Source organism: Mustela lutreola, chromosome 9, assembly GCF_030435805.1.
Source record: "Mustela lutreola isolate mMusLut2 chromosome 9, mMusLut2.pri, whole genome shotgun sequence".
NCBI lineage: Eukaryota > Metazoa > Chordata > Mammalia > Carnivora > Mustelidae > Mustela > Mustela lutreola.
Genome location: NC_081298.1, coordinates 47,860,523 through 47,887,540, shown reverse-complemented (window position 1 = coordinate 47,887,540; position 27,018 = coordinate 47,860,523). Strand labels below are relative to the sequence as shown.

Here is a 27,018-nt window from a genome sequence, read left to right as displayed (position 1 = left end):
CCCTAACTCAAATCTCACCACACCCTGACATGTGTGTGGTGCCCAGAGCATCTCGGTAGCTTCCAGCCATTCCCCTCCTGAGTGCTCCTTCTAGTGAATGAGGTTCTCACTATCAATCCAGAGTGCCAAGAATTTTTTGCTTCCAATGAGGAGGGGACCTGGAACAGAGCTGCCACAGCCCCATCTCCTTGGCTCAGAAAACTGATGAGGTCACTGGGGGCTCCCAGGTACCATGCTCCAGGAGACCCAGTATCATCTGCATGCTCAGGCATCCTCTCTTTCCCCCACCCCCCATTCCTGTCTGACTTCTCCTTTCAGATAAATGACGTGTCCCAAATCTTTGTCTCAGGGTCTACTTCTGGGAGGAAGACAGCCCCGATGAGTAACACATCTGTGACTTCAGGAAAAGCACATTTTGCTTCAAGGGCCTTTGATAAGCTGCTGGGAGGAAGGGGCCTGCTGTGGCCGGGATTCTCAGAACTCTGGCCCTTCCTACTAACCCTGAGCCGGGGGAGGCAGGAAAGCAAGTCCAGGGCCACGAGGCCAGAAACATTTTCCTCTTGCTTTTCTGTTGCTTTTTGTGACACTGCCACCTCACAACACAGTATTTGCACTATGAAACCCTGAAAACTGCCAAATTTCATCCCATTTGGGTTAATGTTCTTTAGGAGCTTGGCATTGTGTGAGACAATCAGTCATTCCCACGGCCCGGTTCCTATTTAAAAACTGCCCATCTATTTAAAGTTCACGATGAGGGGATAAAAGAAAAAAGACTTCCAAAGCCAAAGGGAACATGAGATAGGCAGAAGAAAAATCCAGTTTGCTTCTAAAAAAGGCTGAAAATTATAACCATCCATGGCCTCATGTCTTAAGTCTGAGATTTTTTTTTTTTTTCTCTTCTGGTTGTTTGCAAACCAAAGTGGAATTTTATTATGGGTTACTAAGTGAGCTTTTTCAACTTCCTAGTTTCCAAAAGTCTCCACTCACTCTGTAGCATGCCATTTAAGTTCTTCCTGCAGACGGGAACACAAGGGAGCCCAAATAAAGCAGCAGGCGTCCCTGAGCTGGAACCTCCTGCCCCCCCTCCCCCGACACTGCCGCATTTCCCCAGCGACTAGCCAGAGACCCAATGCAGCCGTCTGACCTCTTCTATGAACAACAAAACCGTGATGAAGGCAACAGGAGTCAGAAAACTATTCACTGCAGGAAGCCCCAGTATCCGGTAAGAAATAAGAAGTACAACAGTACAGGATGCGCCTTGGGTCAGGGGAATGTGAAAAGCCCTCAGTCTTTGTGTTCTTCCCTGTGCCAGAGCGTCTGCGCCCAAGCCCTCAGTTCTCCTTGGAGCTCAGCTGCGCCTGCTGCTGTCACTGCAGGGCCACCAGCGTCCTGCCAAGAGGGACCCAGGGCCATGATGGCTACCTCCGCCAGGCTGCCACCGCTGCTGCTGCTGCTGCCACTGCTCCTGCTTCTGGGCCAGCCCCAGGCAGGGGCCCAGGCTCCCGGGGAAGCCGTGGTGTGTGCGGGGAATGCCTGTTACACTGCCCACTGGGGCAAGCTGAGTGCAGCGGAGGCCCAGCTTCACTGCAGTAAGAACGGGGGCAACCTGGCCACGGTGAGGAGTGAGGAGGAGGCCCGGCACATCCAGCGCGCCCTCACCCAGCTCCTGGAGTCGGAGGCGATCCTGGCAGCTAGGATCGGCAAGTTCTGGATAGGGCTCCAGCGTGAGAAAGGCAAGTGCTTAGACCCCAGCCTGCCGCTTAAAGGCTTCAGCTGGCTCGGTGGCGGGGAGGACACGTCTTACACCAACTGGAACAAGGAGGTCAGGAGCTCTTGCATTTCCAAGCGCTGTGTGTCCCTGCTGCTGCAACTGTCCCAGCCATCTCATGCCAGTCATCTCTCCAAGTGGTCCGAGGGCCCCTGCGGGAGCCCGAACTCTCCAGGAAGCAGCGTCGAGGGCTTCGTGTGCAAGTTCAGTTTCAAAGGCATGTGCCAGCCTCTGGCTCTGGGGGGTCCAGGCCGGGTGGACTACACGACCCCATTCAAGGCCACCAGCTCTTCCCTGGAGGCTGTGCCCTTTGGCTCCGCAGCTACCGTGGTCTGCGGGGCCGGGGAACACGGTCAGGAGGATTACTTCGTGTGCAGGGAGAAGGCCCCTGATGTGTTTGACTGGGGCAGCTCGGGCCCCCTCTGCATCAGCACCCAGTATGGCTGCAGCTTCAACAACGGGGGCTGCCAGCAGGACTGCTTCGAGGGGGGCGACGGCTCCTTCCGCTGCGGCTGCCGGCCGGGCTTCCGGCTGCTCGACGACCTGGTGACCTGTACCTCCCGGAACCCTTGCAGCTCCAACCCATGCAGAGGCTCAGCCACCTGTGTGCCGGCATCCCAAGGGGAGAACTACACCTGCCGCTGCCCCCTAGGCTACCAGCTGGATTCAAGTCAGCGGGACTGCGTGGACCTGGACGAGTGCCAGGACTCACCCTGCCCTCAGGAGTGTGTCAATGCCCCTGGGAGCTTCCGCTGTGAGTGCTGGGTGGGCTATGAGCCCAGTGAGTCAGGATGTCAGGATGTGGACGAGTGTGCCACCGGCCACACGCCCTGCGCCCAGCACTGCACCAACACAGACGGCTCCTTCTACTGCTCCTGCGAGAAGGGTTATGTTCTGTCTGGGGAGGATGGCACCCAGTGCCAGGACGTGGATGAGTGTGCGGACACGGAGAATGGCCTCTGTGACAGCTTGTGCCTCAACACGCAGGGATCTTTCCGCTGCGGCTGCCTGCCAGGCTGGGAGCTGGGCCCTGATGGGGTCTCCTGCATGCTGGGACCCACCTCCCTGGCACCAATGCCTGGGCCTCCCCAGGGAGAGGATGCAGGAGATAGAGAGGGGAGAGTTGTGTATTCTCCCACAATGTCCGGGCCCATCGGGGGCCCTGAGGGCACTTCCAAGGAGGCACCCACCACAAAGGGACCCTCCCTTCCACGCAACACCTTTGTCACCCCAACTGCACCTGACGTGCCGGCTCCCAGTAGGCCCCCTGCTGTCTGGATGGAGCCCAGCACCCATCACCCCATGGCCACCACTGGCCTTGGGGAGAATACAAATGAGGATTTCATGGCAGAACAAAGCGAAGAGGGCACGGACGGACAAAAGCTGCTGCTGTTCTACATACTGGGCACGGTGGTGGCCATCCTACTCTTACTGGCTCTGGCTCTAGGGCTACTGGTCTATCGCAAGCGGAGAGCAAAGAGGGAGGAGGAGAAGGAGAAAAAGCCCCAGAATGCAGCTGACAGCTACTCCTGGGCTCCAGAGCGAGCTGAGAGCAGGGCTTTGGAGAATCAGTACAGGTAAAGGAGGCCACAGGTCACCCAGAGGGGGCGGGAGGGTGGGCAGGTGCGGGTAGGTGGGCGGGCAAGGACTGGCACAGAAAGCAGGCAGAGTACAAGGGACAGGCATTGTCCAGGCTGTCGGCCCAGAGGCGATCCTGAAGGGCTGTTGCCCTGCCTGGGGTGTGGAGTATGGGGTCTCTCCCAGGGTCTAGATGTGCTCGGCAGGTCACAGCAGCTTCCAATGCTGTCGTGGTTGTTTTCTGTAGTCCGACGCCAAGGACAGACTGCTGAAGGTGAGATGGCCCCAGAGACACTGACAATCAGCCACCACCATCCTCTGACCTTTACACACCCCGTCAGAAGTGGGGGACCCACATCCTTCCAAAAGACTGGACTGGAATCTTAGCAAACGGTTGTAAACATTCTTAAAAGCCTGACCGCTTGGAATATACAGGTATTTTCTACATGTGTGTGGTGTTCCCAAAGTGGGACCACTGGGTTAGGATGTCATTTTGGGAATTTTGTGAATATTAACAATTCTTACTCACTTATCTTGTCAAATTCAAATGTGACTGATGGCATGGCTCCCACTGATTCTGGATCAGGGGTTTACAAGTCAGGTGCTAATGGGGCTCCTTTGGAACTGCTTTTCTGCTCATTGGAATCATCTAAGAAGGAAAGGTGGTCTGCTAATGCTAATTAGGATTGGAATGATTTGTTCTTCTTGGTAGAACAGAAACTAAATCGATTGTTTAATTACATAGTACATAAGAAGTATTTTTTTGTTTTTGTTTTTGTTTTGTTTTGTTTTTGTCAAAAGGAACATATTCAGAACTGGAAACATTTCTTTACAGTTGAGTTCATGCATTTTCCTATCACAAGCCCTGCGGAGTTTTATAGTTGGAGTCCCACAGAATGACCAGAGTACACTGATCTGCTTAGGTAGCAAGAACGCTGAGGGTTTTGAAATTGTATTTCCTAGTTCTTAGTGTCTCTAATAGTCTTGGGTTTATTTGCAAGTGAAGTCTGGAAAGTGTGCGAGGAGTATGAAATGTTTTCGAGAGCAAGTACTCCGAAGCGCCTGAGAGAGAAGCCTGGGTTTGTTTCACAAGTACTTGAATCAATCCATCTAAATGCACTTGTGCTAACACACACTTACCGTTGATGAAGTGACTACGCACAAGGGGAAAAGCTGGAGACGTCTTGTCTCTGGGCGAGTGTAGCCCCGAGACACCTCCCAGGCCACCTGCCTTCCCTGAATGCTGCTCTGGATTTAAATGCTTTGATCATAGATGGATGAAACCCTGAGAAGCCTCTCATTCTGATTACTAAGACTGTGTGAGGGGGATGAGATGCTGAGCTTTGAATGGTGGCATCTTAAGGCATTTTAACATAGCTCACAGCTGGTATTGCTTCTTGAGAACATGATCCTGACTTGTGGCTGTAGTTTGCATGTCAGGGACTGGGCAGGCAGGACACTGTCTTCTTTCTGCTTGAAGAAAGTCTGACACATTTTTCTCTATTTCTTAAAAAAGCAGGGGAGATGGGAGGGATAGAGGAAAAGAGAATAGCTCAAAATTTGCAACCACAGAAACCACTCAAACCAGTTTTAATTTATTTTTAAATGCTTGCTTGCAAAGATTTCCCTTCCCAGTGTAGTGGTGGAGAGTAATTCCTCCCCACGCAGCTTTGCCTGGGTCACTGGAAAGCTCCTCAGGGATTCACCAGTGGTCAGAGCTCTTAAAACCTGCCTGATTAGCACTGGGAGACCTCAGGTGGCCTGCAGGCTTGTTGCTGTTGCCTTGTAGAGCAGAACGGGACTGTGTTTCCTTTTAGGGATTTCAAAATCTGTCTCTAAGAACCAGGGTGCTCTATTGTTTCTATTTTTGCCTTAAAAACACATCTGTCCCAGAGGCGGACACCTGGGGCAGGAAGAGCTGCCAGGTGCATGACCCTCAGAATTGAGAAAATATCCTTTAGCTAATTTTGAAATGTAGGTGCTATATTTCAGGATTTTTGTTTTCTTTTGTTTTGTTGTTGTTTTGAGAAAATGGATAAGTAAAGGAGTAGGTGTAAGGAAAGATGAAGCTTTTGGAGGACTTAACAAGGTATTTGGAACTTGTGCTTTTTAAAGACATCTAGTATTATTTAGATTTCAGTTGAAATATTCATGTTTAACACCCAAGGAGACCAAGGTTGTAATCCACTGAGCGCAGGACCCTGTTTGGGAACAAATTATGCCACTATTCAGATGATTTTAAAGAGTTAGCTGGATGTGTTACTGACAATATCTGCACTTACGTGAAATAAATGCAAATTCAACAACTTTACCTCCAGGCTTTTACAATTTTACCTTATCACTAGAAGGAAGGAGGCATTCCTATTCTAGGCTTCTCCTAAGCCCCTTCTGGACCTGTGGGAAATTACTGGCTGAGGTCCCCAACTGCCCCCTCTCGTTTTTAGAGTTGGATTTCTTCTCCGGTGCAGCCCCAATTCTGCTTTCCAGGTTCAAATCCCTCTATGGGTAAGAAAATCTATTCCCGACAACATGGAGACCACAGATCCCCACCGTGAAACACGCAAGGGAGGAAATGGGCTGGTAAATAATTTCTCAATATCCTCTCCAGCAGAATCTGCCCCTTCCTCCGTAGATGTGCCCTGCCTTGTCTCCTGGCCACTCCTACCAGTGGCTAAGATCTTGGAACTAGATGGGCTTAGGCAGTGAATCTGACGAAAACCGATGGCCTCAAACAAATGCTCTTGTCCTATTTGATACCTCTGTCATTTTGTCTGAGGGCTGTGAATCCCTGCTTGGGGAGGTGGGGGCCCACAGCAGTGGATAAACAAATGCCCACTGTCCATGTGGCCATTAACTTACTGGTCATTGGCTAACAGTCTTTTTATCCAGAAGCTCCCAGGTGCCTGGGCCATGACGAAAAATAAGAAATGGAAAGGATGGAGCATGGGAAAGTTAGGTTATGTCAGGTGCAGACTCCTCCGACTGTGTCCCCAGGCTGGGCAGGAGCACGGTTCTGTCCCTGAGCTGTTGAGCAGCAGAAAGGCCAGGGCACTGGGAAAAGGGAGATGGCTTTACTTGGCAACAAGCTCAAAGATAGTGGAGACTTTTGTCCAAATAGAATTCCCCATACTTCAATAATTCTAGGATGCTCTTGGAGAAACTATATTCAGAACAAACCCACCCCTTCCCCTCACTCTGTCTCCCAAGGCAGATCATTTAAGGGAGGAGGTCCCCTAAACATGCAGGCCACTAGGTTCCTTCCTGAATTTCAGGGATGCTCCCTCCTCTTTTTTCTTTTTTTTTCCCTTGTGCACATGTGGTACAGGATAAGCTCCATCTGAGGACTATATAAAGCAAAGGTGGGAAAACTATCTGAAAAAGCGTTGGGAGGGCGCCTGGGTGGCTCAGTGGGTTAAGCCACTGCCTTCGGCTCAGGTCATGATCTCAGGGTCCTGGGATCAGGAGTCCCGCATCAGGCTCTCTGCTCAGCAGGGAGCCTGCTTCCTCCTCTCTCTCTCTCTGCCTGCCTCTCTGCCTACTTGTGATCTCTCTCTGTCAAATAAATAAATAAAATCTTAAAAAAAAAAAAAAGCCTTAGGAAATGGTGGACCTGGTGGGGTCTTTTGTAGGGGGCACCCACCGCTGCTCAGCATTGTGACCTCGAGGCTGGTGTCCCTTTGGTTCATCCACATGCCTGATTATCACAACCTTGACATCTGGCACTGCATAGCCCCACGGTGTTTTCCCGGCAGCATAAAGTGGGTGACTCAAGAGGCTTCTGTCTTAAGGACAGGAGGGGTGCAGGCTAACATCTTCCCTGTGATTAGGCAAAAAGGTAGAATAAAAAGTTAAACACGTATGCGGGTGTGTTTATGTAGATGGTACAGGAAAAACTAAGTTGGAAATAAACCTTCTCCCTGAAACACACACGTGCTTGTTGCTATTCTTACATGCCACTCAGGAGCCCCAGTCTGAATACATCCTGATAGGACCTGGGGTTTTATCGCCAAACAACTTTTGGAGAATATGGATGTGATCATTAGCTCATTTTATTTCAACCCTATTTCCCACAGATATTTTTATGAAAACTAAGAGAACAGAGGTGAGATTTGACCCCCCCAAAAATACTACATTCAAAATAATGCAGTTTTTAAAAGCAAATATAGGGCAGCCTTTTCCTATTATTTTTCTCCTTACCTTCTCCATTGTCTGAATCAGGAAAACAGGAAAGCATGGCTTTCTAGCAGCTGCAAAATGGTGTAATGTCCCCTCCATATTTCCATCACCTTAAACAATAGATTTAGCATAGGAATCTGAGATATGATCCCTAAAAACATCTGTTTCTGTCTGGCTGCAAAAGCTACCGCTTATGTCTGTAGGGTTTGTGGCGGTTGTCAACCAAAAAAAAAAAAGGCTGATAATCAAAATTCTCCATGTGTTCTGTAATCAAATACCATATTCCGTTCCAGATTCCCGAAACTAATACTTGCTGAAGTGCTTTAAAAATAAAATAAAATAAAATAAAATAAAATAACATAAAAAGAATTGTGTTTTGATCATGCCCATCTATTTTAGGAAGAAACTGTAAATTCTTTCTTACATTGTTGTTCCTCTTATCTGCAAGGGGGCAAGCATTTCCTTTCTACAGATTTTGCCCTCTGTTCTTCTGGGCTGGGTTCTTTACATGCATATTTGGCTGAAGCTTGAATTACGTCGTTCACAAGGCCTTGTTCTGTGATACTTGATGTGATCGCAAATGTCAGTCATCGCTGCACAAACGCTAGATGAGATGTTTGTATTTTTAAATCTGTGTATTCGAAATGCGGTGCACTAATTCTGTCACTGTGGGATTTCTTCTGTGGGGCTTCTTTCTGTCCTGGGTGCGACTGTTTCCCAGGGTGGGGAGGACAGGTTTGGCCGCTGCGTCGGTCTTAGAACTCTGAGAAACCAGGGGCATCTCGGGTCTGCCTCAATGAGTAGCCTGCTTGTTGTCCTTTGTGTTTTATGTCACATGCATAACCTAATAAACTCTGGAATGCATTTGTTGTCAACTTGTTTTAATACATTTCATAACAACTCGAACTACATGGCAGAACTTGAATTCATGGTCATTAAACATATCCGTTTCTCTCCTCAAGAGTCGCTTTAAAAAAGTACCTTGCCTGCCCCACTTCTGCATCTTTACCTACGGGTCATGAAAACTAACTCTGGGGCACCTAGCGTGGGGCGAGGGACAAGGACGTTCAGAGAGACTGGGCTGCACTGTGTACTGTGTCTTGGCTGCTGAACCCAGCCAGGCTGGCCTCGATGGTTCCAGAGTTTGTCTTCTGATCCGAGTCTACTCCCTCGTGCCTCTCTGCCCGTTTAGTTTCCTGCATCATTTTAATTGCATGGGGGACACCTGGTGCGGGATTAAACATGCCCAGTTGATGTGATGTGGAAACACCATTCTGTAATTATCACAGGAGCATTTGCCACCACTTTGTCAGCAAAGCCTTTTCCGTTTGTTTAGCTAATTGCACAGGCAAACCAGATCCCTTCCTGCTTGGCTGCGGAGTTTCACTGTGCCTGAGAGTTGGGGCAGCAGGTGGTCAGATCTGAGTCTGCCTGCCTCTCAGACTGCGTGCCTGGTGAGAACAGGGCCTGGGTAGGACACAGTGCTCTGCTGCCATGCTAAGGGACAAGACACTTCTGATAACCATTCATTGCTTAAGGTTAAATAAAGCTGATCCTTTCAGCAGTCTGATCACTAATGAGATACATTTGGAAATTCTGTCTTAATATGAACAACCACGGCCGGCCCCAACCCACCTCCCCACCACACACACACACCACAATGTTTACATCCTTCTCTTTCATACTGAAAAACCTGAGCCCAGTGTTCCCTAATTCAGGAAAAGCCCATGAACAAAAATGACAAATTTAAATTCCTCTTTGTGACTTTTGCTATCTGTTAACTAAAATAACAACTATTAGATACATCTTTCAAATATGAATCTTGTACAAAGAAATTCAATACATACACAGTTCTATTTATTGCACAATACAAAGTCCATTTGCAAGAGATGGCATGTAGATTCAAACGCGAGACTTGCATGCCGTGGAGTTTAACACGAACCAAAGGAACATATCAAGTTCTCAGCTGACTAAATGTACTCAGTAAGAGGAGACAGGGTACAGACAATAAACCCGCAAACTCAAAGCCTCAATGAACACTTCGCAGCTTCCAGAGAACCCCCATGTCATCCTTTGTGGAGGAAATAACCGACAGGTAAGCAGTGCAAAGGTGGCAAAGTGCAGCAAAGAAACGAAACAGCAGGATAACCCAGGAGGCTGGCAACTAGCCTGACTCGACAGAATGTTCTTCACGAGGCTACACAACCACAGGTCCTCACCTGAGCCTCCCAGCACCCAAACTGCCGCACTGTGAGCCACTTCCCCTCCCTGAAATCTTTGTGCTGGGCTCTTCTGTGAAAAGCCATCCATTGACTTGGATGTCGATCTTCTCCTGTGGTTGAAACTGGTCCACAGAAGGGAAGCAGGAAGGAAAGAGAGGCAGAGAGGGAGAGAGGGAGAGAGAGAGAGAGAGAGAAGAATGGAAGAAAGGAAAGAAGGAATGGAAAAAAACACCAAGAGAAAAAGCAGAAGGAGACAAAGGAAGGAAAGGAGAGAGAGAAAAGAGGGCGAGGAGGATGACTCTGATGTGGCCTGGGTCACTGGGTCACCATTCATACATCTCAGCTTTAGTCTGAGATGCTCGGGGACCTCTTGTCCTCAGGGCCATCTCTAACTTCCTGGACCACACTTGGCAGAAGACAGGGCTCTATTTCCACTGAGCTTGGCTGAGGACCGACACCCTCTGTATCATGTTCTTGCCACCTCTTCCTGCAAAGCACCGCTTATCTCTTCCTCTTCATGTTTTATGCCTGTCCACATAATTCATAGCATAACGTCTTAAACTGGGTCGATGTCTTCTGTGCTGTAGAGATCCTTCTACATTCAAATATCCCACGGAAATACTGAAATATGTGAGGTAGAAGCAAATAATTGTGCCTTTTCCCTTCTTTCCCCAGGGTCTTCCTTCCCCCAAAAGATTATATCACAAATCAGGTGTTTCACTTCCTTGTCAAAATAGTCATCTGCACCCCCAGGAGCTGACCCCCAGGTATCCTAGCCCACCTCATGGTGATATGGCTTTGCTGACCTCCTCACATTTCTATTGCTTTTGTTTTCTACATAAAATTGTATGGTTAAGGGACTGATGTGTATTTGGCAGATTCTTTACAAACATGAAATTTTCTGAACATGAACCTGAACCTGAGCATGAATGTGAACATGAATATGTTTCTGAACATGTTTCATATCCTATTTTGTCTATTACAACTGATATACCTGATTATTAGTTGCATTTGATGAATACTTTTTCATTTTTAAACATTTAAAACGTTTCAGCTTCCTCATGCCTCCTTGCTTTTCTCTTGCAAAAACAAAGCTGGATTTCACTATCTTCCCCCCCATCACCCCGCCCAATTGTTTATTCAATCAAAAGTCTGTCTTTTAATGGGAGATCTAACCTATTCACAATTACTGAGATGACTAGTGAATTTGCAGTGGCTTATTTTGTACATTCTATTTATCATGTTTTCTTGGTGCTTCTCTTCTCTATCAGTTATCGGCTTGCTTGACATTTCTTTGTCTACTTCTCTCTCTCTTTTTTTAAGATTTTATTTATTTATTTGACAGACAGAGATCACAAATAGTCACAGATGTAGGCAGAGAGAGAGGAGGAAGCAGGCCCCCTGCTGAGCAGAAAGCCTGATGTAGGCCTCCATTCCAGACCCTGGGATCATGACCTGAGCCGTAGGTAGAGGCTTTAACCCACTGAGCCATCCAGGTGCCCCTCTTTGTCTACTTTTCCCTTTAATACTATGGAACTCTGTAAGAATTGCTTGTATTCTTCAAGCACTTCATTTTAATTTTTGCCTCCCATCTTCAAACCTGTCCTTCTTCATCAATATCTAATGTTAACTCATAATTATGCCCTTCTCCCCGAAAAAAAAATAAGAACCATAGCAATCTGTGATTTCTTTTCTCTTCTCAAACGACACGAACCCCTAACACCATCACTCACTTTAATTGCATCTGAATTTTAGTGTTCGATTTCTACACTTTTTTTTTTTTATCAATGCCTGTTTAGATACTATGAATTTTACATGATCCTTTTCTCTGTTCCCTCTCCTCTAATTCCCAGCGCTCTTGCATTTCATGAGAGTGGAGTTAACTACCAAGTGTTCTGGTTGTTTAGCTTTTGTCTTTTTCTGCGGGTGCCATCAAAGAGTACATTTTTGCTGCATCCTTGCATGATTGGAAATAGTTCTTTTCCCTGTCGAATGATGGTTTACCTGGATAATGATTTCTGTAATATATAGACCTTTCTTGATTTACAATGGGGTAGCATCCCACAAAAGCTATTGTAAGTTGAAAATACTCTAAGTTAAAAATCCATTAAATACACTTAACCCCTTAAACACAGCTTAGCCTAGCCTGCCATAAACATGCTTGGGCATTAGCCTACAGTTGGGCAAAATCATCTGACTCCAAGTTTATTTTATAAAGTGTTATAAATAGAGATAGTGTTAACTATCTCATGTGATTAATGGAATCCTGCACTAAACGTGAAAAACAGAAGAGTCGCTAGCGCACCATTTGTTGGCCCCTGTGATGGCTTGGCTGACTGGGAGCTGCCTCTGCTCAGCATCATGACAGAGGATCGTCCCACATATCCCTAGCCTGCGAGAAGATCAAAACTCAGAGTGTGGTTTCCACTGAGGGCATGTTGCTTTCAGACTGCCAAGAAGTCCAAAACCCAAGTTGAATGATGGTAAGTCGGGGGCTGCCTGTAAACTATTGTCCTTCAGAACGCCCGAGATGTGGAGCCCTTGCTTTCTCTCAGGGGCTGTTCCGGATGCAAAGACTATGGCCAAGCGGTTACTTTCCTTCACAAGCAATTTGTTTTCTTTCTTGTTCTTTCCCTGATGCTTCTCTCACTTCAGGTGTGCCAATGTGGTCCTTCTTCACACCCTGCCTGCACTAGGCAGTGACTCCCATCTCAGGAAGGTGCTTTATTCTGGTGTCCATGCATGCACACACACGTGTGTGTACGTGTGTGTGTGTGTGTTGGGATCCCCTGGAATCCCCTCAGGGCATGCTGGAACCCAGAGAGCTGGGCCTCAGCCCAGAGTTTCTGAGTCAGTGAGTTTGTGATGAAGCCCAAGAAGTTACATTTCCCATGGGTTTCCAGGTAAAGCTGCTGCTGTCACCAGCCTAGAGACCTGCATCCCCCCCACCCCTCACCCAAGCTTGGAGAACCTCTGCTTTATTCGGTTTTGGGTAATTTTCTTCTCTTACTATTGTGAGTATTCCCTCTCGTCCATTCAGTTGATTCTCTTGCTCTGGAAATGATTTTGTGATGGTATTCTTTTCCTCCACTGGGTTATAGAACTCTTCCTTCTCTCTAGCCTCCCAGGGACACTGGCTCTGCCTTGCTTTCTTTTTTTCCCAAAGCACTGGGTACCTTCTAGCATAGTTTATAACTTCGTTTCACAATTATGATGCATTACTTATAGTCTCTTTATATATGCAAGCTCCACAAGGGCAGCGGTCTTTGCTATGACCCAGGCATCTAGACTAGGGCCTGGCATACAGTGGTGTTCAACAAATGTTGAGCGCATGGGCGGCCAGAGGTATTGCAGCAATATAATACGCAAGTTGAGCCAACGCCACCCCTGGGTGGTCATGTTTACACCCTTGATGTCCATGACTTCTCTTTCCTAGTAGCCACAGACCAACAACTGCCCCCCCACACACACACACACAGTCTGCTCACCCTGACCCTGTCTGGCTCAGGTGCTGTCCATACTCAGGCCTTCACTATGGCAACCCTGGACTGCCGCCATCATGTCTGCTTGGCTTCCAAGCTCTTTCCACTCTAACTCCCAGAAGCATAGCTGGAGACAAGGATTTCAAAGCAAATACTTTATTGAGAAGTACAAGAAATTGTGATAGAGTCTTGTAACCATGGAAACTCTAGGAAATGTTATAAAACACAGCAGAGTCATTCCACCTGCAGGACAAGGGAACCAGGATATTTATACAACTCCCATCTATAACTGGTTAAGGGCTATTCCCAACGTTGGTAATGAGTAATTCCTGGCACTTCCAGACAACCCAGCCTGTGGGCAGAGGGGTTGGGGAAGCCATCAGGTACAGGGACAAGGACACAGGTGGGTAGAATTTGACCCTGCCCATGGTGAAAAGGCTAAGGGCTGTGGATTGAGCACTAACAGCATCCTCATCTGTCCCTACAGGAAGTCGAGGCACTCCTTCCTTCCTCTATAGCTCATGGCCTGATTTCCCCAGGAGGAAGCTGGGCCCAAGGAAGGGCTTTTCTTTTTGAATTGCTATAATCCAAATCACTTAGTTTCTTGAGTGCTGGCTCAGAGGCCACATGCCTGTGTATTCCTAAGAGATGATAAGGTGCTGGAGGGCAAGCACTGAATCTGTATCATGCATCACACAGTGCTTTGCACATAGCTGAATAGCAAATATATTTTTAATAGATTTTATTTTTAGAGAGAGAGTACATGTGAGAGGAGGGGCAGAGGGGGAGGGAGAGAGAGAATCTCCAGCAGACTCCCTGCTGAGCAAGGATCCCGACATGGAGCTCAATCTTACGACCTTGAGATCATGACCTGAGTCAAAATCAAATGCGGATACTTAACCGACTAAGCCACCCAGGTGCCCCAAGTTGCAAATATTTTTTAAAATAAAGACCAACTGAATATGTTGTTTCATATGACATGTTATTAAAACCACATACGGGAAACCAATCATTTAACCTCTACTACTTACCTGTAGTATTTATTGAGAAACAGGCACTATTAATATTCTCACTTTATAGGTAAGGAAGTTGACAAACTTGCCCATGGTCACATGGCTGCCAGCTGATGAAGTACGGGTGGGATCTTGCTGTGTCAGTCTTAATCACTGGGTTTCCCTGACTCCTATTAAAGTGAAAGGGAGGTGCATTTCTAATAGTGCCAACCAGCAACAAGTTAGACTGGTTTTCCTCTCAGCCTGTTCAAGATAGGGAAGGTGGAGCACTCAGCAATGGTGGGTGGTTTTAATATTTTCTCATGTCCAAATGAACATACTCAAGCTTATGGACACCCCTAATACACACACACACACACACACACACACACACACACGTTCTAGGGCTGGAACTGCTCAAAAGCTGCCTGCCATCCCCAGAGAGACTGGCATTCGCACCCCACCTGTAAATCCCACAATCACATCCTCATTGACTCAGAGTGGTCATCCCTATTCCGTCTTGAGCAAGATGTCATGTTTGTGTGTCAACCAGATATTCTTCAGCAGGTAAATGGGTAAAGATTGAGGTTTACCCATCCGGTGGAATATGCCTTCTTGAGAAAAGGAGAGGACTAAGACATCTTTTGATATACACAATGACATGAGTGAATTTCAAAAGTATTGTGTTTTGCAAAGTAAACCAGATACATAAGAGTACAATTCTAGACTGGGTAACACTATTCTATTGTCCGAGAAAGTAGAATAATGGTTATATGAGAGTGGGGGTGAGGTTTTACCGCAAAGGACCTTGAGGGACCCTTGTGGAGAAGAATTGTCTTGATTGGGTGATGGTTACTGAGTGTTGATATTTGTCAAAACTCATCAAACCATACATATAAAATGGATACATTTTATTGTATGTAAATGACACCTCATTAAATTGATTTTATTTTGTATTTTATACTTATTTTTAAAATTTTAATTCCAATATGGTTAACACACAGTGTTACATTCATCTCAGGTGTACAATATAGTGATTTATCAATTCTAGACATGACTCAGTGCTCATCATGCTAAGTGTACTCTTAATCCCCTTCACCTATTTCATCCATTCCCACCCTTCCCCTCTGGAAACCACCATTAGGTTGATTTTAAACTCTTGCTTAGCAATGTTATAGATGAAATAAAGGTTTACAAGCTGTGATCTGTATTTTTTATGGAACAGGGAACCATGACTGAGTCGGACTTCGTTATTTCAGAGGTAATGAAAAGTGAATGACTGAAGTTAGCCTTATAATGTACGAATTTTGTCCATTTTCTGTATCTTCTTGCTCCGCCAAGGAGTGAATCTCTTGGGCAACCAATCCTCTCTCTATCTTCCTCCAAGGCAGCACAGGCATTACTAATCCCCTTCATTTTGCTGATCTCCATCAAATAGTCAATAGCACCATGAAGAAAGGGGCTCCCTGTCTGTTTCCTGACTCTCCCTCACACAGAGTATGGACTTTTACAACTCACATTGTTGGATTATTTCTTTTACCACCCCTTATCTTCCTGAAAAACATCTAACTACATTTCCTTCTTCAACATCAAGTCAAACTCTACCCTTTTGATTTAAACCATGTACTTTTAGGGAACAACCTTTCATGTTATTAAAATTCGCAAATAAAAACAACTTTAGAAAATCTCTTAGATACTGCAGATGCCAAGTTGAGAGTGAAACCAGTGTCAGCAGTAAAGTCATGGCTTTTCATTAAGAGGCTTTTTCCATTGCAGAGGAGACCAGATGCCCAGAATGACTTCTTTAATACAGAGACTGGATTTGATGTTTAATGGTTTGTGGTTGAAATGAAATGTTATTTGGTAACTTCAGCTGCATGTTGGAGGTCTTCAACATGAGGCATTTATCTTTTTTGAGCATAGGAAAAGATGATTCATTTAGGCCATGTTTTTTCAAAATCAGAATCACAAGGTCTGGAATCAACTCATGGGTTAGCTGAACAAACAAGAAAACAAACCAAAAACAAACAAACAAACAAACAAATAAATAAATAAAGGTTTGCTGGAGAAATGAGGTTCATGAGAGGTTCCCAGCTGTAGCCAGCTAAAAATTCATCTCCTGGGGCACTCATCTCAATTTATATATGTATTTTTGTAAAACAGATACGATATATAAGTAATTCTTACATGAATGCAAATCAACATCTGTTCTGGGCATGTGATGCTGGTTCTTCTTGTATGTGAGGGAAACTTGTAATATTTAGCTGTGAATTTGCCTGAATGTTATAAAGCCTAGTTAACATGATGCTTATTTCTCTCAATCACCAGAGTTCAAAGGTGGGGGTTCTGGGGCTCCTGAATGTGCTCTCAGGGGCTTTCTATCTTTTTGGTCCTTCATCACCAGCCTGTGGGTTTCATCCTTATGGGTATGGCATGGCCCACTACGGCAGTCCTTTTTATTTTCTGTTTTAAAACATTGAATTAAGAGGTGCCTGGGTTGCTCAGTGGGTTAAAGCCTCTGCCTTTGGCTCAGGTCATGATCCCAGGGTCCTGAGATTGAGCCCCACATTGGGCTCTCTGCTCAGTAGGGAGACTGCTTCCTCCTCTCTCTCTCTGCCTATTTGTGATCTCTGTCTGTCAAGTAAATAAATAAAATTTTTAAAAAAAACATTGAATTAAAAAATTATATACAGAGCAATGTACCAATGCCAATGATACAATCTGATGAGTCTTGAAAAATGTATATACAGCATAACTGCCTTTCCACTCAAGACACAGAACATGCCACCATGTGGCACGATTCCTGGACTCCCTTCCAGTCAGTTCTTACCCCAGAGACAAACACCCTTTTGCTTTCTACCACAGCGGGTTCATTTTGCCTGTTCTAGAAACTCATATTGATGGAATCAGAATTTATCAAGTTGAGGCCTCTCATTTTTGTTATTTGTTTTCTGCCTCTTGTACTGTGTGCTTGTCTTTCTTCTCTTTTCTTGTTTTATTTTGGTTAATCAAATACTCTTTTTTTTTTAATCGGACTTTTGTTTTCTGAGCAGTTTCAGGGTTATGGAAGAATTGATCTGAAATACAAAGAGTATTTCAGTATTTTAGTATTCCCACGCAATCTCTCAGTAATTTCCCTGTTATTAACATTTTGCATTGGTGTGGTGCCTTTGTATGCTTGATAAGCCAGTAATTCCCTGTGCTCCCTGTCCTCCCCTCCCTCCCCACTGCCCCTGAACCCGTGGCAACCACTGATCTTTCATTGTCTCTGTAGTTTTTTTTTTCCTAGAATGTCATATGGATGAAATCACACAGTATGTAAATTTTTAAGATTGGCTTAGCAGTATGCGTTTCAAGTTCCTCCATGTCTTTTCATGGCTTGAGAGCTCATTTCTTTTTAGCACTGAATCATGTTCCACTGTCCAGATGTACCACCATTTGTTCACACATTCACCTATCTTAGGACATCTTGCTGTTTTCAAGTTTTGGCAATCGTCCATAAAACACAAACTTTTGCATGCTGGTGTTTGTGTGAACATAAGTTTTAAACTCATTTTGGTAAATGCCTAGAAGTGTGTTTACTGGTCACATGGTAAGAATATGCTTAGTTTGTTAAAAACTACCAAACTGGTTTCCAAAAAGACTATATCATTTTGCATTCCCAGCGGCAATGAATAAGAGCTCTTTTTGGTCCATATCCTGCCAGCATTTGCTATTGTCAGTGTTCTTGATTTTGGACATTCTAATAGGTGTGTGGTGGTGCCTCGTTGTTTTAATTTACATTTCCTTGTTGACATGATATGGGACATTTTTTCATTTGTGTATTTGCTATCTGTATATCTTCTCTGATGAAATGTATGTTCAGGTTTTTTGCTCATTTTTTAAAATGGAGTTGTTTGTAGTCTTAGTGTTGCATTTTAAAAATTCTCTGTATATTTTGGATAGCATTCCTCCATCAGATATTTGTTCCGGAAATATCTTCCCCCAGGATGTGGCTTGTCTTTCCATTCTCTTAACAAAAGTTTTTAAGTATACTTTCCTATTGCATTTTTATTTTTCTATTGAGTGTCAAGAGCTCAGTTGAGCTAGTAGGAGAGAGAGGGAGAGAGAACAAGAACAAGAGAAACTGTCAGGTGTTGGAGTAGCTGATTCAAGCAACAATAAGCCAAAATGAAAGAATCAGTGAAGACTTTAATCACTTAAGTGAGACAGTCTCTGTAAGCAAGAGTCTAAAACCAGAGAAAGTGCTGAACCTCTTTTCCATTTTCTCCCATGGAAGGTAAAGGGTCAGCTAGATTAGCACAGGCATGGGACAGGTCTCACTATGGATGTAGCCCTGGACAAAAGTCTCCAGCAGTGTTATGGGTTCTGAGGTGGGGTGAGGTGGAGAGGCAGAAGGCTAGGAGTGGACTGAGTCAGAGTGAGGAAAAGTTTTCAAGGCTCCCCTTAGCCCCTAGCCCTGCCAGTAAGGAGACCAGAGCAAAGGTACCTGGAAACACCTCTGACCAGGGCCTCAGGTAAAAGACACCTGGGAATGAAGACACCCAGGGCTAGGAGTGCAAATATACAAGAAACATATCCAGCCAGGGGACCCTGAGTCTTGACTGCACATCCCTTTAACCCACTGAGGCACCCAGGCGCCCCAACTGCACCTCCCTTTAGAGACTGCCATGGACTGGTCATGCCCCAAGTTCATTATGGGGGTGAGGCAGCTTTCCCAATGACACCTGTTCCTAAGTCTTTGCAATTACCTGTGGTCAAGCCTAAAAAGTCACACACATTTTGGCCAGGAGCCAGACTTCTCATTGGGTGTTTGCTGATAATCCATTTGTATTATTTAGTTGTTGCTTTAGAAATTATATCTAAAAGGCACCTGGGTAGCTCAGTTGGTCAAGCATCTGCCTTTGGCTCAGGTCATGATCCCAAGGTCCTGCGATCCAACCCCACATCGGGACCCCCACTCAGCAGAGAGTCTGCTTCTCCCTCTCCTTCTGCCTGTTGTTCTGCCTACTTGTGCTCTCTAGCTCTTTGTCAAATAAATAAATAAAATCTTTTAAAAAATTATATCTAATCAGCTTGTTCAGAGTTAATATTGGACCACTTTGTAAAAGATAACAAGGAACATGGAATGGTCTTCCATCTTTTTGTGTCTTCTTCAGTTTCTTTCATGAGTGTTCTGTAGTTCCTCAAGTACAGATCCTTTACCTCTTTGGTTAGGTTTATTCCCAGGTATCTTATGGTTCTCGGTGCTATAGTAAATGGAATCAATCGTCTAATTTCCCTTTCTGTATTTTCATTGTTAGTGTATAAGAAAGCAACTGATTTCTGTACATTGATTTTGTATTCTGCCACATTACTGAATTGCTGTATGAGTTCTAGTAGTTTGGGGGTGGAGTCCTGGGTTTTCCATATAAAGTATCATGTCATCTGTGAAAAGAGAGAGTTTGACTTCTCTACTGCCTAGAGCAATGTATACTTTCAATGCCATCCCTATCAAAATTCTACTGGCATTTTTCAAAGAGCTGGAACAATCAATCCTAAAATTTGTATGGAACCAGAAGAGACCCCCAAATTGCTGAGGAAATGTTGAAAATGAAAAACAAAATTGGAAGCATCATGTTGCCTGATTTTAAGCTTTACTATAAAACTGTGATCACCAAGGCAGCATGGTACTGACAAAAAAACAGACACATAGACCAGTGGAACAGAGTAGAGAGCCCAGATGGACTGTTAACTTTATGGTTAAAACATACAGTGGAAAAAAGACAGTTTCTTCAATAAATGGTGCTGGTAAAATTGGACAGCTTTGTGTAGAGGAATGAAACTCAACCATTCTCTTACACCATATAAAAAATATAAACTCAAAATGGATAAAAGACCTCAGTGTGAGGCAGGAATCCATCAGAATCCTAGAGGAGAACATAGGCAGTAACCTCTTCGATATCAGCCACAGCAACTTCTTTCAAGATATGTCTCCAAAGGCAAAGGAAACAAAAGCGAAAATGAACTTTTGGGACTTTATCAAGATCAAAAGTTTCTGCACAGCAAAGGAAACAGTCAACTAAACAAAGAGGCAACCCATGGAACGGGAGAAGATATTCACAGATGACAGTACAGACAGAGGACTGATATCCAAGATCTATAAAGAATTCCTCAAACTCAACACACACAAAACAGATAATCACGTCAAAAAATGGGCAGAAGACATCAACAAACACTTCTCCAAAGATGACATACAAATGGCTAACAGACATATGAAAAAATGTTCATCATCATTAGCCATCAGGAAGATTCAAATCAAAACCACATTGAGATACCACCGTACACCAGTTAGAATGGCCAAAATTAACAAGACAGGAAACAACATGTGTTGGAGAGGATGTGGAGAAAGGCGAACCCTCTTCCACTGTTGGTGGGAATGCAAGTTGGTGCAGCCACTTTGGAAAACAGTGTGGAGATTCCTTAAGAAATTAAAAATAGAGCTTCCCTATGACCCTGCCATTGCACTCCTGGGTATTTACCCCAAAGATACAGATGTCGTGAAAAGAAGGGCCATCTGTACCCTGTTCATAGTTGTTCATAGCAGCAATGGCCACTGTCGCCAAACCAAGGTGCCCTTCACTGGATGAATGGATAAGGAAGATGTGGTCCATATACACTATGTAATATTATGCCTCCATCAGAAAGGATGAATACCCAACTTTTGTAGCAACATGGACGGGACTGGAGGAAACTATGCTGAATGAAATAAGTCAAGCAGAGAGAGTCAATTAACACATGATTTCACTTACTTATGATGCATAAGAAATAACATGGAGGACATGGAGAGATGGAGAGGAGAAGTGAGTTGGGGGCAATAGGAGAGGGAGATGAACCATGAGGGACTGTGGACTCTGAGAAACAAACTGAGGGTTTTGGAGGGAAGGGAAGGTAGGGATTGGGTGAACCAGATAGTGGGTATTATGGAGGGCACGTATTGCATGGAGTGGTGTGGTGCATAAACAATGAATTCTGGAACACTGAAAATAAATAAATAAATAAATAAATAAATAACAAGAAACTTGAAACAGTACAATTCCACCAAGCATATCTTTTATATTATTTTTGTCACATAAAAATTTCATATTTACAGAATTTATAAATCTTATAATATAATATTATAGTGTTTGCTTTAAAGAGCCAGTTGTCTTTGAGGGAATTGAATAAATGTCATCTTTTATACTTACTCAAATATTTACCATTTTAGTTGTTTTTTGTTTCTCTTTGGAGGTCCAGATTTCCATCTGGTGTCATTTCCTCTCACCTGAGAGCTTCCCTTAGCACAAGTACAGCACACGTCTGCTGGCACTGAATTACTTTCGTTTTCTTTTATCTGAAAATGGGTTTATTTCTCCTTCATCCTTGAAGAATATTTTATCCAGACATAATATTTTGTGTTGACTGTGGCTTTTTGTTTATTTATTTTAGTACTTTAAAGATATCATCCCATTGTCTTCTGGTTTGCATTGTTTCTGATAGGAGATAAGTTTGTTTTTTTCTCTAGCTACTTTTAAGATATTTTCCTTATTGTTCCTTTTCCTTGATTTGTCTATAAGAAACATAGTTAGGGTTTTGTCTGTAGTATGTGCTGGGGGCTCACTAAAATTCTTAGACCTATAGAATCTTAACAAAATTTTGGAAATTTGGAAAATATTTCATCAAATACTTTGTTGTTACATTCTCTTTCTTCTCTGCATCTAAGCCTCCAATTAAATACTCCAAATTAAATTAAATAGCTTTGTTTATTCTTTCTGAAACTATGTATCTTTCTGTTCTTCAGACATGTTAATATCTACTGAGCTATATTCAAGTTTATAAGTTCACTGACCTATTTCCCTACCATTTCCTATATGCTTTTTTTTTTAAGATTTTATTTTATTTATTTGACAGAGAGAGAGAGATATCACAAGCAGGCAGAGGGGCAGGCAGAGAGAGAGGGGGGAAGCAGGCTCCCCACTGAGCAGAGAGCCCGATGTGGGGCTGGATCCCAGAACCCTGAGATCATGACCTGAGCTGAAGGCAGAGGCTTAACCCTCTGATCCACTCAGGTGCCCTTCCTATATGCTTTTAAGTTCAAAATGTAAAGTGTTCTATTCAGATATTGTACTTTCAGTATTAGAATTTCCATTTTTTTACAGTTTCCATTTCTTTACTGAGATTGTTTATTCAATGAGACTATCTTTTTCTTTAGCTCTTTGTGCTTATAATAGTTTCTTTAAAGTCTTTATCTGTTAATTACACTGCTTGATTCATTTTAAAACCTTTCTATTAACTTTTGTTTTTTTTAAATCATGCGTTATTTTTTCCCCATTTCTTTTAATGTCTAGTATTTTAAATTGGTGGACTTCGACATACCTTGGAAGTTCTAGTTTATATAATCTTCCTCTTTTCTGTGAGTTTGACTTTTGTTCTATAGGTTGTTAAATTCCTGGTTGATTATATAGAATTTGTGAAGACTTGGTTTTATGCCTTACTAGGGCATCTTTTATTTTTTTTATATCTTTTTATGTTTTTTATATTGTTTTATTATATCTTTTATTGTTTTTCCCCTTAATTGTAGACTAAATTCCTTTCTTCTGGGGCATAATCTTTATTTCTAACATGTGGCTTTTTGAGGGTTTCAGTGAAAAGCCCACATGTTTACCAAGCCTTCCTAATTTGGTGGGACTTAAACTTTTAAACTCTGTTTCCCCTGTGGTGGTCAGTGGCAGGCATGCATGTTCAGCCCTCTTGTTCATCATCTGTTAATTACCACTGGGTTTTTTGGATTCTCCCTCATGCATGTATTTCACAGGGTTAGTCAAAGCTCTAAGTGTAACTTACATTTAGATGATTTGAGGGCTCTTCCCTGTGACTTCCTGTTTTCTAAGATTACCATCTTAATTTCCAGCTGTGCAAACCCTGAATTCTATCCTTTAACACTTCTTGCCAGTAATACTAGGACCGTCTGCAAGGGTTTTAGTTACTCTGCACCCTGTGAATTGGGTGTGTGTTCAGGGAAAATACAAATAACATTGATCTCATCCAAAATAATTTCCTCCTTTGAAGGGTTAAGTCTTGCAGTTTCTTTCCAATTTTGGTCACTCCTCAGTGTCTTCAAATGGCTTTTCCATATTTTGTCCAAAATTCTTGCATTTTATTTATTTATTTATTCATTTATTTACCAGAACTGGATCCTAAGCTTATCATCTTTGAAGGACCCTCCAGGTCACTCACCATGCAGTGTTTTTATTTTCAGTTAGCTAGAACTGGACAACATGACCAACTCTAGGCCAAGCACTGAAAGGAGGTTTAGAAAGTAGGGCTTATGGATTGGGAAGAGGGGTTGTTTCATCACAGAGTGTCTGCAACATTACCATTTAAAACATTCTTCAGTTCAAACCTTTCACATCTTTAGACTCACCTTCTTTTCTCTCCCAACAATACATGCTCCTATATCTCATCTAAATAAATGAGGGTTGACATAGTAATTTTAAACTAAAACTGAAGATTAGCCCATGAGTTTTGCATGACCTCAATGTACAGATTATAGAAGATGATCATATATCCTTATAAGTTTTAAGGTTTTTGGGCCATAGATCTTCATAACGATTTCTTGGCCAACAAGTTCTGGGCAGCAATGTCAATAGCAGTATAATTTCTGACAAGAGTATAAATGGCACTATCCATTTTCTCTGTAACAAGTTCTTGACACTTCTTCCCACATGTCTTCCTGGTCCCACTGCCCATCCTGGGTGTCCATGGACCAGATCCAGGGATTCAGATCAGCCCTGACTGTGTCGTCCAAATTGTGTCATCTAACCTTAAGATGTGCATTTTATCCTCACTCTGAGAGGGAAAGGAAACTAAGACTCAGATAGAGATCATGAAAACAGCAGAAGAGTAGTAATGATTGCTTGGGCTCGTCCTATGTGTCTAGCATTGTGCTAAATGCCTTATTTCATTATGCACTAGACATTAAAAATTATGCTCAGTTTACAGGTGGAGAAATTAAGACTTAATGACATTTAAGCTATTTGCCCAGTGTTACGAGCTTCAGAAGATTGAAACTGAAACCTGTCTGACTCTTCAGAACCTTGCTCTTATGAGAACCATGTCACTCCCTAAATGTTGATGAAAGAATAGCACAAGGAGACACGGTTCTGGTTCTGTTACAGAACGATGTACAGTATACATTGTGTCATCCAAAGAGATGACCTTTGTTCACCCCAGATTTAAAAAAAAAAAAAAAAGGGAAGAAAGAAAGAAAGAAAGAAAGAAAGGGAAAGGAAAGCAGAGAAAGTGTGATATTTGAAGAGTTTTACTTTACTGTGCATAAAATCTGTTAAAAGCTAGTTTAGGACAGAGGAGTAGATGCAAGGCTATGTGGAAAGGGGCTGGGGGAGGTAAGGGTGGGTAGCTGCATAGTGTGTGTTTGTGTGTGTTTGTACACATGTGCATCTCTGAACATTGGCTGCAAAACACGTCTTACAGATTGATACACACCAATCAATGGATTTAAAATTCATGCCAGTTGCTATGTGAAATGGAATCTTGTATCCAAGGGGGCTCTTGAGGGCTCAGTAAACTAATTGATCCCCCTCTCCCAATGTTACCATCTGTCTCATGGGGCTTCCCATGCTGCCTCTTCCTTCACATCCCATTCTTCAGTTTGGGTATTTCCAGCACCCACTTTCTCTGCCACCTGGATCCCTATGAGACTATCCCAGTATTGGTTAGCATCCAAGGCTTCAGCAACCCTTCTTACCACTGGGAAGGCTCTAGGACTTGGACAATTGGTAAGTGGATACCAAAAGATGGAAGGGTAAGCAATTTATAAACACTGTACCATGTAGCTGAGAAAACTATTGAACATCTTCTCCTAGACAGGTTCTGAGACACATCCCTGGAGGTGGTTTTCATCTTCATGGCAGAGAGGAGGAACCTGTAGCACAGAGAGAGCTAAGAGTTAGCACTAGGACGGGGCTGAGAAGGGTCTGCCCCAGACCTTACAGAAGCCCAGGACTGGTTCTGTCCCTGCACCTGCTCATAATGAAGACACCAGGCAACTTAATTCTAGAGTTTGCTTGTTCGACATACTCATCTGCCTGCAATGAAATGAAGGACTGCTGGGGGAGAGCACTGAGAGGATCCAGGAACATCCTAAGAATTCAGTAAAACAGAACTCCTCAGAGCTCTAGATTCAGTACCGTTTAAAACACTTCCTGTATGTGTGTGGTTCCTGGAGGCACTATATTCTGAATTCTACTAAGACCATTGCGTATTTAATTTCTGAAAAAATCAGAGAAGAGTTTGCAATGGTATGAGACATTGACTATTAAAAACAGCCCCAAGCTAAACTCTGTTGGTGGGAATGCGAACTGGTGCAACCCCCTGTGGGAAACAGTATGGAGAGCCTTCTAAAAATTAAAAATAGAATTACTATATGATCCAATAATTCCACTACTTGGTATTTACCCAAAGAGAATGAAAACACTAATTTAAAAAGATATATGTTTCCCTTTATTGCAGCATTATTTATAATAGTCAAAATATGGAAGCAACTGAAGTGTCCACTGATACATGAATAGATTAAGAAGATGTAATATATACATACAATGGAATTTTATTCAGTCGTAAAAAAACTATGAGATCTTGTCATTCCTAATCATAGATGGACCTAAAGGGTATTAGGCTAAATGAAATAAGTCAGACAGAGAAAGACAAATACCATTTTATTTCACTTATATGGGAAATCTTAAAAACAAAACAAAAAAGTAATCAAACAAAAAGCAGAAACAGACTCATAAATACAGAGAGATATGTGCTGGCTGCCAGAGGAGAGGGTCTTGGGGGAATGGGCAAAATGGGTGAAGTGGAAAGGGAGATACAAGCTTCCAGAAATGGACTGAATAAGTCGTGGGAATGAAAGATACAGCATAGGGAATAGAGTCAAGGGTGTTGTAATAATGTATATTGACAGATGGTAGCTACATTGGTGGTAAACATAGCATAACATTTAGAATTGTCAAGTCATTATGTTATACACTTAAAGCTAATGTATTCTTGTGTGTCAGCAACACTTCAATAACAAAAGAAAAAGAAAAATGAAAGAGAATCTTCTTGATAGAAAATATCCTCCTGTGGATAAAATATTGCAATAGGGATATAAAACTTGGTTGAAGCCTTCAGAGAGTTTACAAATCCTTTGAGAAGCAGATGTTCCAAAAAGAACAACAAAAATAGTAGAATTATTATAGTATTTTTAATGTTAGAACTTAAACTGGGCTTTTAAGCTCAAGTATTTGAATAGGTAAGAGCGAAGACAGGATGAGAACAGAAGTCATTATTCATTTAGACATATTTATCCTGAGCCTAAAATGTGCTGGTCGTTGTGCCCTACATCTAAGCATAAGTAAATGGTGTGATGTGTTGTCCACTCTATGGAGCAGAGAGAGGGAAGAGAAGTAAACAAAATAAATGTGTGATCACCACCTATGTGTGTGTGTATGCACATATGTGTATACATTTATATGTATAGATGCATATTTTTATGTTTATCAACATTAAGTGAGGCTTAAAGTAAATACATGTGTTGGATGGGATGAAGGGAAGGGATGGGGTGGGAGAAATGAAGAGGGGGAAGTGGTGGGTGGTGTGAGCATGGTGCTGAGAAGGAACAAGACAGAGACATGTAAAGTGCAAGATGGAAGAGAATTGCAAAGAGAGATGGGAGAGCAGCTGGCATAGCCACCCAGGGCAGGAAGGGCTGGGACGCAGAG

The 27,018-nt window shown here is 43.4% G+C and overlaps 1 protein-coding gene across 3 annotated transcripts in view; it reads left to right on the top strand.

Moving 5' to 3' along the window:
- The first annotated feature begins 1,042 nt into the window (after positions 1–1,042).
- The window catches only part of CD93 (CD93 molecule), a 36,126-nt gene continuing 10,150 nt past the window's right edge, over positions 1,043–27,018 (top strand). Inside the window, exons 1-2 of one of the 3 annotated variants that reach the window (XM_059134212.1) lie at positions 1,043–1,222; positions 1,313–3,345. In XM_059134212.1, the coding sequence (XP_058990195.1) occupies positions 1,130–1,222; positions 1,313–3,345 (2,126 nt within the window). In that variant the 5' untranslated portion in view covers positions 1,043–1,129. Of the gene's footprint in view, positions 3,346–3,593; positions 8,387–27,018 lie in introns of those variants that run through there. The other 2 variants (XM_059134211.1, XM_059134210.1) reach the window with 2 other exon arrangements.